We start from the raw sequence: 16,011 nt of genomic DNA, 5'->3' as shown, positions 1-16,011 counted from the left end.
TTTTGTATAACAAAAAATGACTGACAATGGTGTTGACCACCTGGGGATTTATTCAGAATAGGGGCTTATTTAACAACTTGAGTTTTAGGGGTGTGGGCTAAAGCAAAATAGAGACTAATTTGAAAGTGGGGGCTAACTCTATCCCTTACAGTATTTTGCAAAAAATTAAGAGATAATAACAGATGGGCTGAGATTTTAGAGACAAATGGTTAGCTAAATAAAGCAATCTAGCCATGCAAGAAAATCATTTATTTTTATAAGTCTCATTCTGTATATAAAAGATTTTTCGATTATCATTCCACTATTTGGAATTACTATTTGGTATTACTATTTGGTAAAACATTTTCAACTTAAAAATGTTTTAGCAAATAGGTAACTTTTGTTGCTGTTGTTTGTTCAATTTACTGGGCAACCTTTTCTTATTTACACCATGTGACAAGATCAGGTTGTCCAAGTAAATTGAACAAACAACTGCAAAAAATTTAATCGAGAATTCAGGATTTTATTCATTATTTAAATTTATCCAAGATTGCAGGATTTTATTCATGCAACAAACAAACCAGTCCACCATATGTAAAATTTAGTGTAAGGAGAAGTTTGCACCAAAGGTATGGTTGGTGTTATCCAGTAAAGGTTCTTGTACAGTTGGCAGACAGGATCAAAAGACATTTAAAAAAGATTGATATGAAAGTTGTCCAGATAACAATGGAAGGTAAATTATAAAAAATTGAAGAATAGGGACCTTTTTCTAATTTGTGAATAGTTAGCTGTTTTCATCCCTTTTTATGTCATTTTGATAAAATAATCAGAAAATTAAAGAGAAAGGTAATGAAGAAACAAGCGTTTTAATTTTGTCTCAAAACTTTATCTCACCTGTTGTAATAATATAAATACACATAGATTTATTTCCTCAAACTCAAGTTGGAGTGTTGATTAAAATAAAATGTATATAGTTAATAGCTTGTTAAAGGTTTTTGCTATAATTTGCTTACATCAGCCCATTCATAGGAGCCTAATACACCTGGTTCCTCTGCTCCCCAACTGCATATTTTAATACTTCTCTGTGGTCTCCAATCTAACAAACAAAATAAATCTTATTCATAAAAAAGTAATTTATAAAAAATATTAGTTATCTTATTCCTTATATTATTCCTACTTCGATTAAAAATTAACTTACAGTAATTTTTATATATAAGTGGTATAAACTTAATAAAAATGTCTTTTCTTTCCGATTTTTATGAACATTTAAAAAAAAAGTTTAAAAAGTTATTGCTTAATATTACTTTTTTCTTTCTTGTAGTTTCCCAATGCACGCCCTATCTCCATTATAGCTGCAGTTCCACTGGATGGATCTGCAGCTCCATATACCCATGCATCTCGGTGGTTACCCAAAAGCACATAGCGGTCTTTTAAAAACGAATAAAAATAAATTATTATAATAAATATATCATTATTTTTAAGATCTTTAAAACAAATAAGACACCAATGAGTATTGTTTTTAAAATAAACAACTTTTTTTTTAAAAAAAAAAGAAAGTAAAAGCAAACATCAATACAATTAATATCATAAAAGTTACTTATGATAACTTTAATCTGTTACTCATGAAAGCTTGATAGATTTCTTCAATGCAAAATGACGATTGCTTTAATGTAAAATGAATAATGATGACTTAAGGAAGATAATGGAAGATAATGACTTGAGAAGATTAGGATTGAATTCTACATAAAATTCTAAATGATTATTAATACAACCTGATTCAATGCCTCCATATATTGTTCCACAATAAGTATAAGATGACTTTGTTTCAAATTTAATGTCTGTCCTCAAACTAAAATTTCTACAGGAAAAATTTATTAACTAAACAATAAAAATGATTTAAACCTTTTATCAATTTATTATAGTATTCAAAACTAATTATTTTCAAACCTGCCAGATTGCAAAACATATTTTGGCAAACCACCTTTAAAAGTACTTGGAACAGCTACAGAGTCGTCAGTGAAAAGCCTAAAATTGCATTGATTAATAATTTATACTCAGCATAATTTATGATTGATAAATAAATAAAAAAATTTTAATCAATTAATCATAAAAAAATATATTAATCAATTAATTTCATTGATTAATATACTTTTAACAGTACATCAGAATGATGTGTGGTATTTCATTAATTAATTTTTTTAAATAGTACATCAGAATGATGTGTGTTATTTCATTAATAAATTTTTTACGTCTATCTGTGCCAAAGCTACCTTTTTTTTTTTGGATATTTATTAATATATGTAGATTTAACATAGAAACCATTAATGTTAATCATAAGTTGTTTTTAAAATGGAATGACTTTATAAAAAAAAGAATTTTTTTTTGTATAAAAACCTTTTTTTTTTTTTTTGGTGAAAGAAGGAAAAAAAAAATTTTTAATGCTCTTTTTACTTTATTACTATCTTACATTAATAATGATTATCTAAAAAGTGTTGTAAATCATTAAATTATGTTTTTAAAATTATAATCAGTTACTGTTAAGAAATTCTGTAATGTTTTGTAGTTTTTAGAACCACCTTACGCAAATATTTCGTTTGCATGAGCTTCTGATATTGGTTGAGATGGAATTTTTACATTATCAATTGTACTGTATTTGGCTTCACTTAATCGAAAATATCCATCTGAAAATAAAAAGACAGTAATTATAAAATAGCAAAAAATGATATGAAAGAACCTTTTTTCTTGCAGGGTACCATAAATAATCTTTGGGAAGGAGGAAGTGTTTTTGATCTACATTTATCATATCTTTAACCAAAGTATATTTGCAAGAATTTCAATATTTAAGAAAAATGTTATTAGAATAAAAGGTCTTTAACAAATATTATAAAAATAAATGAAAATATATGATAAATGTTAATATAATATAACATTATTAATAATAATGTAAGAAAAATTTAGTATTTATTACAACATTGAAAATGTTATAAGGTTAATAAATAAACAACCCTTTGATGGATATCCCTCTGACAAAGAATCTCCATTGATTCTATTCACTGTTCCTCTTTGTATAGCATCTTTATTACCAGTGAATCCATTAGGGTAAATATCTCCTGGTTTACTATTGTCATAAGGATCAGAAAAAATAATTGCACCAATGCCTCCCCGTAACTCAGTCTGAAGAACCTAAAAATGCATATATCAAAGAGCTTCAATTTACTATTATATATAAAAGAGCTTTAATTTCCTATTAAAAAACTTTTACATAAATTTTTTGACTAAACTTTTTTATCCCAGTTTTTGAGTCCCAGATTCAACAGCTTTGGATTTATAACTTATTTTAATTAAAAATTTATGAATCTATTTTTCTGTTAACTCAGATAAATAGACTGTAGGACTGTCCAGAAATTAATACTCAACTTAGAATATAGCCAAGTGAGGTTTTCCCTATATACACAATTAAGGCTTTTTTTTAACATTAAATACATTTCCAAGTTTAATTTAGGTATTCTAGAGGTGACTTAAAGCTCTTGAACATAAGTAAATTTTAACAGAATATATATAAAAATAGTCTTAAAATACCAAAGAATTTAACTTTCTCAAAATTCTATCTTTAATATACCAATATGCTGTGCAACTTACACAACATTTGTTGTGTTACAAATATTCAATGAAAATAAAATTTTTGAAATGTTGAAATTTTCTTTTTATTCGAAGTTGGAAACAGCTTCAAATACTTTTTTACACCAGAAACCTTGATTTTTATTGTTATTATTGCTACAAAATCCAGATTAGCTAGGCATTCTATTCAACTTGTAAAGAACTCATATAATTTGAACCATTCAACAGCTTCGAAATTTTTATCAGCTGTAGATTGATTCACTGGTTTAGTAAGCCAATGTTTATATTGAATTTATAGAAAATCAGATGCAACTCCAGTCTCAGCAGACTCTTTATATTGAGTTACACCTAATTGTGTTGAAGATTGGTTTATTCATTCTGAAATTATTGGGTATTGGTATTTTCAACAATTTGTTTGCAATTTTTTTTTGACTACATCTGCAATTTCTTTATCCACATTGCAATAATGATTTCTAGATTGTTTATGGGGACATCAGGTCTAATACTGGCTTGCATCCATGCAAAAAAAAGGTAGATACTTTAGTTTATGTTCTTTTGATACAGATATTAAATTTTTGCACAAATAAATAGATGACAGCTTATCAAGACACATCTATTCCTGGGATTTCTAGTCCTCAGTTTCCCCAAGCAATATTTTTCAAACAACACTAACTCCAAGTTCAATAATATAGCGATATTCAAAAGATTTGACAAGTAAAAATATTTTCACAATATAGCTTTAAGAGTATACTGGGAAAAAAGACTTGATTACACTATTTCAAAGTCAAATAACAAATCCTGGACAATCCTTATAGACTTGTTTACAAACAAGTATATACAAGTATAAAAACATTTATGGTTCATCTTTTTCCTAATGAAGAAAATTCAGAAAAAATAGGCTTGAGTTTTTGCTGGATTTTGCTGATGCATTGTATTCTTTCTTTGAAAGAAAAGCAAAATTAAATCAACTTTAAAAAGGTTTTAACTTATAGGACCAAGAGAGAATATAGGAAAATTACTTTAAGAAATTAATTACTGTTGACCTTTGCACTTCTTGAAGCCTTTCCATATCTGAACATCAAAATTTTTCCCACTAAACTTATGTTGAGCTTTTCTAGTTGAGCAAAGTCTTTTGATTCTCCATAGTTACAGTACACTATAGGTGCCTAGATATAGTTTTAGTTAAATTACAACTTTATTAAAATAATATGGCTGACTAAACAAATAAAAAAAAAGATTAAAGTGAATTCTGAGGAGTAATGATAAAAAAGAATGTAAAAATGTAGACAGTGACTGGCTTTAAAATTTGTTGGTCAATTACTAAAAAAGAAAAAAAAAAATTTAAAGTATAGAATTAATTTAAATAGAAATCCATACAATAACAACACCACTAGTCCCAAATGAATTAAAAGCATAATCGACTTCTCCTTTTTTCTCTGAATCAAAAAGTGCTGGCTCATTGTTAATGATTACATTTTTTGCAATTGTGCCATCTTCATTTAAAGCAGATATATTTGCTGGCTTTTGTGGGAAGGGGAGGTAGATATTGTACTTAAATTCATCAACTTTATCAAATCCATAATCAATCCATTGCTTAGCAATCTTATCTCCAAGCTCTTTATTCCTCTCTGAGCCAGGTGCATGGGGCAAATCAGTTAAGTATCTAAGAAGAATAAGTGTGTAAACTGTATTTAACTAAAAATTCTATATTTGGAATAATTTTTTTTTTTTTTATTTGAAACATTGTATTATGGAGTAGCAATAATGATATTGTTGATGATGAATAAACAAATTGATAATGATGATGAGGATAATGATGATAATGATGATGATGATGATGATGATGATGATGATGATGATGATGATGATGATGATGATGATGATGAATCATGATTAAGATCATCATCCTCATCATCCTCATCCTCATCATCCTCATCATCCTCATCATCATCATCATCATCATCATCATCATCATCATCATCATCATCATCATCATCATCATCATCATCATCATCATCATCATCATCATCATCATCCTCATCATCATCATCAATATGCATAATTTAATAAGCAACTGGATTAACAATTTTAGATTATTTATGTATGGTAGATGGATATGTAAAATATTCTGCAAACTTAAATTGTTGTTTTTTAATTACAATTTCGACTTTTTCAGTCGAAACGGAAAACAATGGAAATTCTTTGTCTTTAGCGGCGTAAAATGTTTTTCCTTAATTCGCTTCACGTTTTTATATTATCACATTTAGTTTTATTTTAATTCTTTTTACAGGAAAAATTTTAATTAAAACGGGTTTCTTTTCCCTATCCCAACGTATTGCGTTGAAGAGTTTAGGTCTTAAGACAGTAAAAAAAAAAAAAGGAAAATTTCTTCTATCAGTCAGAGGTTAGATTTTAAGCATGGGAATTTCGGCCTTCGAAATCGACGAAATTAAACGAAATTCGTGTTTCAATTTCGGATCGAAATTGAGAACGAAATTTCGATTTTTTGGATTGTTTAATTTCGCGAAAAAATTTCGTATAATTTCGGGTCATTGAAAGTAACGAAATTGACACGAAATTAAACATAAGTTTTAATTTCGAAATTCGTGAATTTGTAATGTTTAAAAATTTCGTCTTTCGAAATTCAATATAAATTTCGATACGAAATTGAAACATGAATTTCGTTTAATTTCGTCGATTTCGAAGGCCGAAATTCCCATGCTTATTAGATTTATTGAACTTTACAGTTGGTTTTCACCCGATTTCTAGAAATCGGACTTTTGTAATTCGATTTTTTACGATTAATAAAGATTAAAATAACATTTTTTGTATAATTTATTTAAAATAAATCTAATTTTCTGAAGCTTGATATAATAGAACTCTTTATGCGTTTAAGACAGCCAGGTTTTCGGTGTGACATGCTTACATTCATACGTAAAATTGCCCGTTAAAATTTATTTTTAATCAAATTAAATCAGTTTTGCTCTAATAGCAAACTCTGCGCAATTTGTTGAAACAAAATAACAAAAGGATTGCAAGGTATATCAATTTTTTTCTGAAATCCTGTAAATTTGTATTAATGTAAAGATTGCATTAAATTTGTATTAATATAAAATTAACATAAAAGTTTGTCTAAATATAAAGATTATTTTAAATAAGATTTATTTTAAACAACTTACACAGAAATTTTTATTTTAATCGTTGTTAATCGTAAAAAAATGAAAAACCAAAGTCCGATGTCTACTGATTTCAGATGCTGTCAAGCAAAGAAATACGACTATTTTACGCCGCTTAAATAGAGAGTTACTCAGTAAAAGTATCATTGATTCGTATTGATGATGTAAGTTAACAAATATTTGTAACAACTTCATTTGATAACGAAAAACGATAAGAACTCTTTATTTTTCTGATTTTTTATATTCCTTCATGCTTTTATTTTCTGTTTTTTTTTTTTTTTTTCAACGAAATCAAAGTAATTTTTGCGTAGCCTTTAATGATTGCTTATTAGTGTTGAGTGACATACGGCATCGTTTAAACGCAGCCAAAGAGAAGATTAAAGTGCTGGCATACAGATAAATTGATGACAAGAGGCTTCCACTTAAGATAGAAGATGAGAAAGAAAGTTGATTTCAAAAAAAAAAAAAAAAAAAAGACTAGCTTTTAAAAAAACAATTCAAGCTTTGAGTACAAAAAATATACTCACTTTAGGTTGTCTCGAATTATCTTATTACTCATACTATCAGTTATTGAACGGTGATTTCTGATTCTTTCAGCCTCTTGAATCTTTGAAGATTTGAAGACAGGAGGTGGAAATTTATCTTTTCCAATGGCAAAGCCAATTGCAATCCCAAAAGCAAAACACGCCAGCGATGCCAAAGCACCAATCACAATATATTTACGATTCATTTAAATCTAATTCTAAAAATGTTTTTGTTAATAAAAATATTTAGCCATGTATTACTATTGAGTTTACAAAGCCATGAACTTATAAGCTAACCAAATTTTGCTCAATGCTCCCCCGTAAACTTAATGTACAGCCTGTTCTCTCCGTGAACTTTTTGTATTGCTTTGATGTTATTTTATTGCAATATAAAATCTTTCTATCAAAGCATAGCTTGCTACTAGAGCATAATTTTTTAAAAAGACTTTAATGCCGAAGTTTTTCAACTATTTCGTTTCGAAAAAAACATCGACAGTCGTGCAGGTAAAAACAACGTTTGAAAAATTAACATAGTGGATACAATCTTTAACTATTAGATGCAAACAATGTTAAACAAATTTTCTCAACAGGGCCGTACTAGGTTTTTTGCGAGGCCCTGGGCGAGAAGTATTTGCAAAGCCCTTACTCTATTTTTTTTTTTAAAAGAAAAAGAGGAATCTTTGATGCCTTTCAGCTGCTAAAAGGACTGAACCGCGGTTTCATTACACTTGTATTTAGGATAAAAATCAGATGCTATAAACATTACATTTTCAGTATACTACACTTCTATATTTTTGCGAACTACAAGTTTTTAGATTTTTTTGAAGCAAAAGTTTCTAGAATATCGGAAAAGTCGCTTTCTTAACAAAAAATCACTTTCTATTGATGATGTTGAATGTACTACCAATCTCCTCTGACTTATAGTTGAGTGTAAATAGTTTTTGATTAGTTTCAATTTTGAAAAGCTTTTTTCTCAAGAAACAACTGTGACAGGACTTGTCAGCAGTATACGAAGAGCAACATAGGCATTTGGATAAATGTTTTCCAGTTAATTTGCACAAATCTCTCGTAGAAAATCTGAAACAGTTGCACGGGGGAGATTGGGACGAGATTGTTTAAAGGTTGTAGTTCTTCGCAAAAGTTAATGCTTTAAAATCACTTTCATCTTTCTCCTGATCTTGGGGGTTGTACCTACCTGTGTAAAGTTATCAATATTGTGAAAAGCATAAATAAACTGAAAAAAAAAAAGTGAAAGAGAGTTAAATTTCAAATTAGAATATTTCATTTACAAAATTTCAGAAAAAAATACTCATTTCAGAAAAAAAATTGACTTTCCGTTTTATAGGAATCACCTTAAATGAAGGCTACGCGTGCGTATAAATGGCTACATCAAATAATCATCAGTTCACTGCTCATTACTGAGAGTTGTGAAAGCTTGAACAAATAAGAAAGCAACTCGTCTTACGAGTAGCGTAAAGGAGCCGGCGGCCCCATAATACCAGGCTTTGTAAACAGTAAAAAAAAGTATAAGTATAGATATATTAAGTGGCCCCTGCAGCAAAAATCTCGCAATAAAAATTTTTTTAAAAAAATACAAATGTTTTAAATTATTTTAAATAGGCTCCACTCGAGGCGTCTGAAGCATCGGGTCCTAAGCGACCAACAAGCTTGCCAGGGCCGAGACGGTCCTGTTTCTGAATATTAAGTTAACTTAAGCCAAAGTTAACATTAAACCTTTAACTTAACTTATTAAAACATGTTCGGACAAACGCATCTGTATTATAATTAATTAAATTGTGTTAATTATATCTGAATATTATAAATTAGGAAACTAAAAATCGGAGTTCACGTATATCTATTAGGGACAATCGAAAGAAACCAAAATCATATTTAAACATACAAATTTTTATTTTTTTATTTTGAATTTAGCTGTTGTATGACTTATTAGTACATTTTAGACTCATTGGTATACTGCTAAGATTTCCGGACTGAAAGAAAACACTTATGAAAAAAAAACTAATTTCCTCAAAACGTTTTTTTAAAAACAACTGTTATCTTTATTTTATGTATTGCTAATGACGGTGTGTTTATTATTTTTAGCTTAAAGTTCTATAAAAATGAGGAAGAGCAGAGGTGTTAACTAGTATCAAACTTCTAAAGTATTATCATTACTGGCTTTTCATGAACCACAAGCAAAATTCAATTGTCACATCCAGTGCTATGAGTTCTTGTTCAATGGACAATAAACTTCGAGGCAATTTCACGAAAGTGAATGCTTTAAAAAAAGTATTTTTGTGTTCTTAACCAAGTGAAGAAAGATCTCATCCAAGATTAAGCAGTTAGCGAATAACTACGGAACCTTATTTTATTCAAAAAAACGATTTTCAAACCCAAAGTGCAAGGCTTATCAGGTCACCCAAAAGTCTAAATTTTTCCATGGGTGATACTAGCACCTAAATTCATGATAATAGAAACCATGCTGTGTTCAAAAATATATATATTTTTTGACGGTCTCAAATATCCATAGCGCTGCTGCATTGTAAATAATCATTCTTTTTGGTATTGAATAGGCTTAAAGAAAAAGGAATTGAAAAACTATTAATCATGAATAATTGGTTTTACTTACATAGAAATATGATAGGAATAACAATTAATCATCAAGAATTGGTTATACCTATATACAAAATATGATATGAATAACTCTTAATCATCAGTAATTGGTCATACTTTTTGAAGTGGCTTTTGTCAGGAGTGTTTTGTGGGATTAAATCAAATATTTAAGCTTTACTTAAGATCATATTTTGTATTAGCAGACAAACAATTAAAAAAAAAGCTTAAATTTTGTCTTTTTGTCTGAAATCCTACAAACCTTAGTTTAACGTAATCTACTGAGCCTAACTATTCTTTCTCTCACTAATGTCGAGTAGTATGATTTTAACTCTGAGTTAAAAAGGAATTGGTGAAACTTCGCATGAAAACAAAACCTCGTTTTTAAGAACGTTTTATGCATTTAATTGTTCTTTTCATCCCGACTGGTTTTTTAATTATTCAAATTTAGAAAAATATAGTACTGGTAAAAGTAATTTTCAAAATGCAAAAAATCAACTAAATGACCGATACTTAGAGTGTAAGGCCTACGTTACTGCACAGCGAATGACCACAGACGTATTTGTAATTTATATATTTGATATTAAACATTTACGATTAAATAAAGTCAATTTTTTTATTCTTGCTTTTAAGTACTTTAATGTTATTTTAAAAAGATTTTTTGTTCTGACCGGTTGAAGGTAAAATGACCATGTACTTTTATTCGGCTAATCAAGGGTCAGTTCACCCTACAAGGTTTAACCGGAAATTTTCAGTTAAACAAAAATCCACTCTTAGTAAGTGGGGACAATGCTAAAAAGAAAATATTTACGTTCTAGACATGACCAAATACATGCTAAATAGTCCGGAAAAAAAAAGAGTGCTTATATCGAACAAGTGAGAATAATCTCAACTTACTGTTGATTTGAAACTGATTACACTTTAAGTAGCTCTCTTAAAATGCAAGATAAAAATATAAAGTAGCACGTACTTACGATTATGATAAAGAGTAAACATATGAAATTTTGGATTAACCAATCACAGCTAATTAATAGTAATTCTATCGAATGCAAAACACCGGATTCAAACCTTTAATTTTCTTTTTTCTTATAAAAAAACTTTTTCAAAAACATTTTTTTTTGAACGTTCAGTGCAGCCTGGCCTCATAAAAAGACTAAAACTGTTTGACATAGGTTTTAAGCAAACAAACGTTCGACGACCTTACACGTGTAGTCTCAGTTATCACAGTAATTGATCTAGAGATCTTTAAAATTGGAACAAATGTTAGTTTGTAATAAGAGCACTTTTTTTTGGTTCTGATGAATTATCTAATTGTACCAAAAGGTTTTCCAAAACCACTAAAATATTCAATGAGCGGCACAATCACCACGTTTCTACAAAAGTCTCTTTTTATTTCGTCAAGCTTTTTTTTGTAAGATATTGCAATGAAATTTGATCGCTTATAGTCAATCTTCCGTAAACATAGTCCGGAATAGTGTTGACAAATATGATGTTATATACGGTAACGTATTTATCATTGTAAACAAACGGTTATTTGTGACGCAGCGTCCTTTTCCCGAAGTTCTTTTTCTCTCTTCGGTGCTAAAGAGTCAAAGTTCCTTTTTAGTAAATTTCGTTTCAGAATTTTCATTCGTTGATGGTGAGTTTTTTTTTTTGTTTTTTTTCTCTCGTTTATTTATTTTGTACTTTTTAAATGGCGAGTTAAACATCTTTGTTAATAAAGGATTTTACATTTTGGTTTATGGATTGATCACTTAGTAAAAAAACTGTACATTTGATTAAAAAGTACCATTCAAGCTGAACATCACGAAAGCTAAACTCCGTTTATGCTTTAAACACAGGATTTTCACAGTGATAAATAAGTTTAAAAGTCTTCGTAATCATGTATAACTGCACACTACAACCATTTTATTATAAGATCTACAGTGCTTTTGCTTTCTTATGGGTTGTTACCGCCCTTCTTAGGGCACAAATACTTCTTTAATAAAATTTATTTTTTACTTTAAAATTTTAACCATTAGAAATTGTGAAGGAAGGTAGACGGGGGAGGAGGGGGAGGGGAGAGAGTCCAACTCAGTTCTAAAACAGATCGGTTGAGAATCGCAATCGATATTGATTTCTGAATGAAGATATCTGTAGACAAAAACATTATGCGTGGATTTACATATAAATGTCGAAGAAGGTGACTTATTATAATCAGTTTGATCGGAAGCTTTTATATGATTGCTCAACTAAAATAAGAGTAAATACGGAAATTAGAAAATTCTTTTTACAAATAAGTTGTTATCTTTTTAAACGCATGTAAAACAATAATTCTTTTTAAATGCTTAGTAAACTTTATTTAGGAGAAAAATCTTAATTACTTACAACAGCTAATTGTCCCCTTTTCGAAAGCCTTTAATTTGTAACCTTTTTTTTTTAAAAGGCGTTTTTATTTGAAACAACAATGAACCTAACAAGGAGTGTTTAATTTTACACTTTTAATTTTCAGATTACTCGCTGTTTTTATGTCATAAAAAGTTGTTTTGATTTTCGTAGAGCATTCTCTTTAGTTATGGCATCATACTAAAAGTAACTCTTCTTTAGTTATGGCATCATACTAAAAGTAACTCTTCTTTGAATAACTCTTTATTTTCGGTAGGACTTTAAACAGGAGATTTTTTTATTATTAATCATAATCAATTTATTAAATTAACCATGATTTTTAAATGTTAACTTTAATTTTTGAATGTCACTAAAAATTGGATAAAAAGCTAAGAGATTGTAGTTACCTGAAATTTGATTTGAGGATTTGTCGTGAAGGGAGTCGTTTTTCCACTAAGCTTGTTATCAAAGTATAAGAATTTTAAAAATGCAGAATTCATTTCAATGCTTAAAGTCTGGTACAGAGTAGTAAATAGTGATTTTTGTGCTGAGTAATGTGGAGGCTGAGAAAGCTGCAGTCTCATATTTTGTAGAAAATTACTCATTGAAATAAATATTTTGATAATAAATAACAAATGAAAGATTTTTTTTTACTTTTGTTTTTGAATTAGTGCAAACAATTCCTTCATGATAAACTGTCTTCATGATAAACTGTCTTCATGATAAACTGTCTTCATGATAAACTGTCTTCATGATAAACTGTCTTCATGATAAACTGTCTTCATGATAAACTGTCTTCATGATAAACTGTCTTCATGATAAACTGTCTTCATGATAAACTGTCTTCATGATAAACTGTCTTCATGATAAACTGTCTTCATGAAAAACTGTCTTCATGATAAACTGTCTTTAGCCTCAGCCATACTCGGTCCTTAATCCGACTATGTTTTTTAGCTTCTAAAATTCTATTGCCGAATGTCAAACCTAAAAGTTTGGCGAATAGATGAATAATTCTTTAAATTATATTTCTATACTTTTAGTGCAAAAACAAATTATTTATGCTGTGAGTTTTATTTGGTACTTCGAAGATGCTCATGCAAAAGTGGTTCCTGTTACTTGTTACTTGTTACTATAGTAGCGTTGTTGATAGTTATAACAGTAAAAAACTGAGGTGTAATTGTAACCAAGCCCAATGTGTTGAACCAGAAGGTTGTTTAGCGGGGAAAGTTAGAGATGCGTGCAACTGCTGTGACGTAAGGTCTTTCTATGTTTTTAGTACAAAACTTTTAAAAAACCTCATTGATTTTCTTGGTTCTATCGCATAGCTACGCTCAAACATTTTTTGAAGTAATGGGTGACAAAACTGATTTCAGTTTTTTCATAACATAGTATAAACTTCGGTAATTCTCGCAATACTGTTATTAACTTTTAATATTTTTATTATTATCCATATATTCTGCATTTGTTTTTTAAAAACTATATTTCCTGATAGGTATGTGCTAAAACTGAAGGACAACGGTGTGGAGGAAGGAATCACATTCACGGAGAGTGTGGCCATACCTTACAATGCATGGTCAGACGTTTGAGAACTTACAATAACCGAAAAATTCATGAAGTTGGAGCTTTAATCGGTCGCTGTGAACATGGTAAGCTGATTTCAGAGTTTAGCGGATGTGTAAATGAAACAACATACTTTCAAAAAATATGATATAATATTATATTATATTATATATATGTATTTATATAAATCTAGAAATGTGTCATATGGTACAATGCCCTTTCGGAAAGTCATGTTTTTATGAAAACGGGGGAACGTTTTGTGATTGCCCAAAATGCATAGAAATGATCTCTGAACCTGTATGCGGAGAAAATAACAACAAGGTCTACAGTAACGAATGCGAGTTAAGAAAAGAAGAGTGCATGACTGGTCGAAAAATTGGCTTAATACGAGGAACGTGCTTAGGTAAGAATAACTTTAACAAACTCTACTACAATATTAAAAATACTGAAAATTAAAATTTTCTTTACAAATTTCATAAATTTTCTTTATAATTTTCATAAATTCACTTTTGAATTTATTTAAATTTTTTTTATTGAAAGTATAAACGCGAAAAACGTGGCGTTCTTTTCTCTTATCGCATTTGTTTGTTTGATTTATACTCTTTATACATTATTTTATGCAACTTTATTATACGTTGACACGTTAAAAGTAGTTTGTTTTGGTAGTTTTCTGAGTTTCTATGATACATTTGTTTAATTCACGATTGCATTATTTATAGCACCTAACATTAGCCGAGTTATTTGCGAGGCAGATGCCATGAAGATTGAAGTTTTAAAATCATATCTTAAGCTAGGCACAAGAAATATAAGTCTATTTGATGCAAGCTGCAAACCGAAAGAAAACGAAACACATTTCATTTTCCATACGAAGTTGAACAAATGTGGAACGAAAGTATTTTACACGCTAACTTCGGTTATATATAGCAATGCAATTCGTACGGTCACCAATGAAACGTCTGCCATAATCCGTTTTCGCTACATTAAAGTACCCTTTGAATGCGATTACTTACTGCAAAACAAAAACGTTTTTCGCATTATGTTGCTCAGCAACCGTTCTCAAGATAAATCTAGCGAGAGTAGAATTAACATTCGTTCGGTTCAAGAAACAAATACAGCGGAAGTCAGCAGTTCCGAAAAGTATTTAGTTGTCCTCAAATCAAAAAAATCAAACAAAGCTAATTCTACGCTCCGACCAAGCTATTGTTACGCAAGTTCTGCAGCTCAACCAACTAAACTAATAAAATACACTCTTGTTAAAGATGGGTATGAATTTTTGAGTTTGTAGTCTAACCTGCAGTTAATAAAAAAAAAAAATCGCAAACATAAAATCTAAGCGTCTGCGTATCATTTCTTTTCCATATCGTTATCATATCGATATGACATCGGAAAAAAAAAGCGTCATCGGAATAATTACGACGTAATATCGTTATAAAATTTTTAACCGGTATTGTAGTTAGTTTAAATCTCGGTATATACCAGAACTCTCGTCATTCCAACGATTTTTTTTTTTCGATATCATATCGGAATGATAACGGTATGGGAATGAAACGATACGCAGACCCTTAATAAAATCATTAAATTCAAACTGTTGGTATTATTTTTTTAGATGTCCGGTCGATGGAGTCGAAATTGTTGACTCAAACGGATCATTCATAAAATTACTAATTCCAAGTATCACATTCCGTGGAATAAAATCTAAAGAACTACTCGTCAAATGCAAAGTTCGTTCGTGTTTTTTTAACGACCAAAAGAAAGACTCTATATGTAAACCAAAAAAATGCAAATAAACCGGCAACCGAAGATGATTAAAAAAAAACAACTGAAGTTAGATCTGTTCATCATCACAGAAAATGTTATTTACTTTTTATTTACAAGAAGTCGTCTATTTTTATTATCAGATTTTTTTTATTATAAAAAGTTACATTTATTTTAATTAACTATCGATGTTAATTAATCTAAAACTATAGGGGGTCAACATAACTTTTATTATATTTATCAATATAATTATCACAATAATTTTTGACATAGTTATTTAAATCCTGTACATTAAAAATATTTTTAAGATTATATCCGAGTTTTGTCTTTTATAGATAATTATTATCATTTTTTGTTTTTACATTTTCATCAGGACTTCAATTATTTTGGTGATAAACTGACCAATCTTCACTACACCAATTCTAATT

At 29.1% G+C, this 16,011-nt stretch overlaps 2 protein-coding genes and 1 long non-coding RNA gene across 8 annotated transcripts in view; 2 read left to right on the top strand and 1 right to left on the bottom strand.

The window, feature by feature from the left end:
* LOC145191571 (putative N-acetylated-alpha-linked acidic dipeptidase) overlaps positions 1 to 8,085 on the bottom strand; it is a 15,893-nt gene extending 7,808 nt beyond the window's left edge. For 2 of the 5 annotated variants that reach the window (XM_090066370.1, XM_090066371.1), the window contains exons 1-9: positions 7,301 to 8,085; positions 4,975 to 5,260; positions 4,641 to 4,763; positions 2,985 to 3,162; positions 2,561 to 2,660; positions 1,927 to 2,004; positions 1,752 to 1,837; positions 1,284 to 1,406; positions 993 to 1,075 (exon numbers count right to left, since the gene is read on the bottom strand). In XM_090066370.1, the coding sequence (XP_089922496.1) occupies positions 993 to 1,075; positions 1,284 to 1,406; positions 1,752 to 1,837; positions 1,927 to 2,004; positions 2,561 to 2,660; positions 2,985 to 3,162; positions 4,641 to 4,763; positions 4,975 to 5,260; positions 7,301 to 7,503 (1,260 nt within the window). In that variant the 5' untranslated portion in view covers positions 7,504 to 8,085. Of the gene's footprint in view, positions 1 to 992; positions 1,076 to 1,283; positions 1,407 to 1,576; positions 1,838 to 1,926; positions 2,005 to 2,514; positions 2,661 to 2,984; positions 3,163 to 4,640; positions 4,764 to 4,974; positions 5,261 to 7,300 lie in introns of those variants that run through there. The other 3 variants (XM_090066372.1, XR_016444872.1, XM_090066373.1) reach the window with 3 other exon arrangements.
* On the top strand, positions 6,532 to 7,241 carry LOC149882348 (uncharacterized). The gene is made up of 3 exons (XR_016444873.1): positions 6,532 to 6,636; positions 6,851 to 6,937; positions 7,106 to 7,241. It is a non-coding gene; the product is annotated as an uncharacterized LOC149882348 (long non-coding RNA).
* A 3,318-nt stretch (positions 8,086 to 11,403) lies between the features above and the next one.
* LOC145191608 (uncharacterized) lies at positions 11,404 to 15,919 on the top strand. 2 transcript variants are annotated; one of them, XM_090066376.1, is made up of 6 exons: positions 11,404 to 11,543; positions 13,309 to 13,521; positions 13,761 to 13,914; positions 14,022 to 14,231; positions 14,548 to 15,091; positions 15,435 to 15,919. In XM_090066376.1, exons 2-6 carry the CDS (start codon positions 13,357 to 13,359, stop codon positions 15,613 to 15,615), a joined length of 1,254 nt encoding a protein of 417 aa, XP_089922502.1. In that variant the 5' UTR covers positions 11,404 to 11,543; positions 13,309 to 13,356; the 3' UTR covers positions 15,616 to 15,919. The 2 variants fall into 2 exon arrangements, with proteins under 2 accessions (XP_089922502.1, XP_089922503.1); XM_090066377.1 differs by lacking the exon at positions 13,309 to 13,521 and having other exon boundaries at positions 11,430 to 11,543.
* The last annotated feature ends 92 nt before the right edge of the window (positions 15,920 to 16,011 follow it).

The sequence above is a fragment of the Hydra viridissima genome, unplaced genomic scaffold, assembly GCF_058129835.1.
Source record: "Hydra viridissima isolate aposymbiotic clone 2 unplaced genomic scaffold, HvirCarnegie_v1 scaffold_11, whole genome shotgun sequence".
NCBI classification, from domain to species: Eukaryota; Metazoa; Cnidaria; class Hydrozoa; order Anthoathecata; family Hydridae; genus Hydra; species Hydra viridissima.
This window is presented reverse-complemented; position numbering and strand designations above follow the sequence as displayed.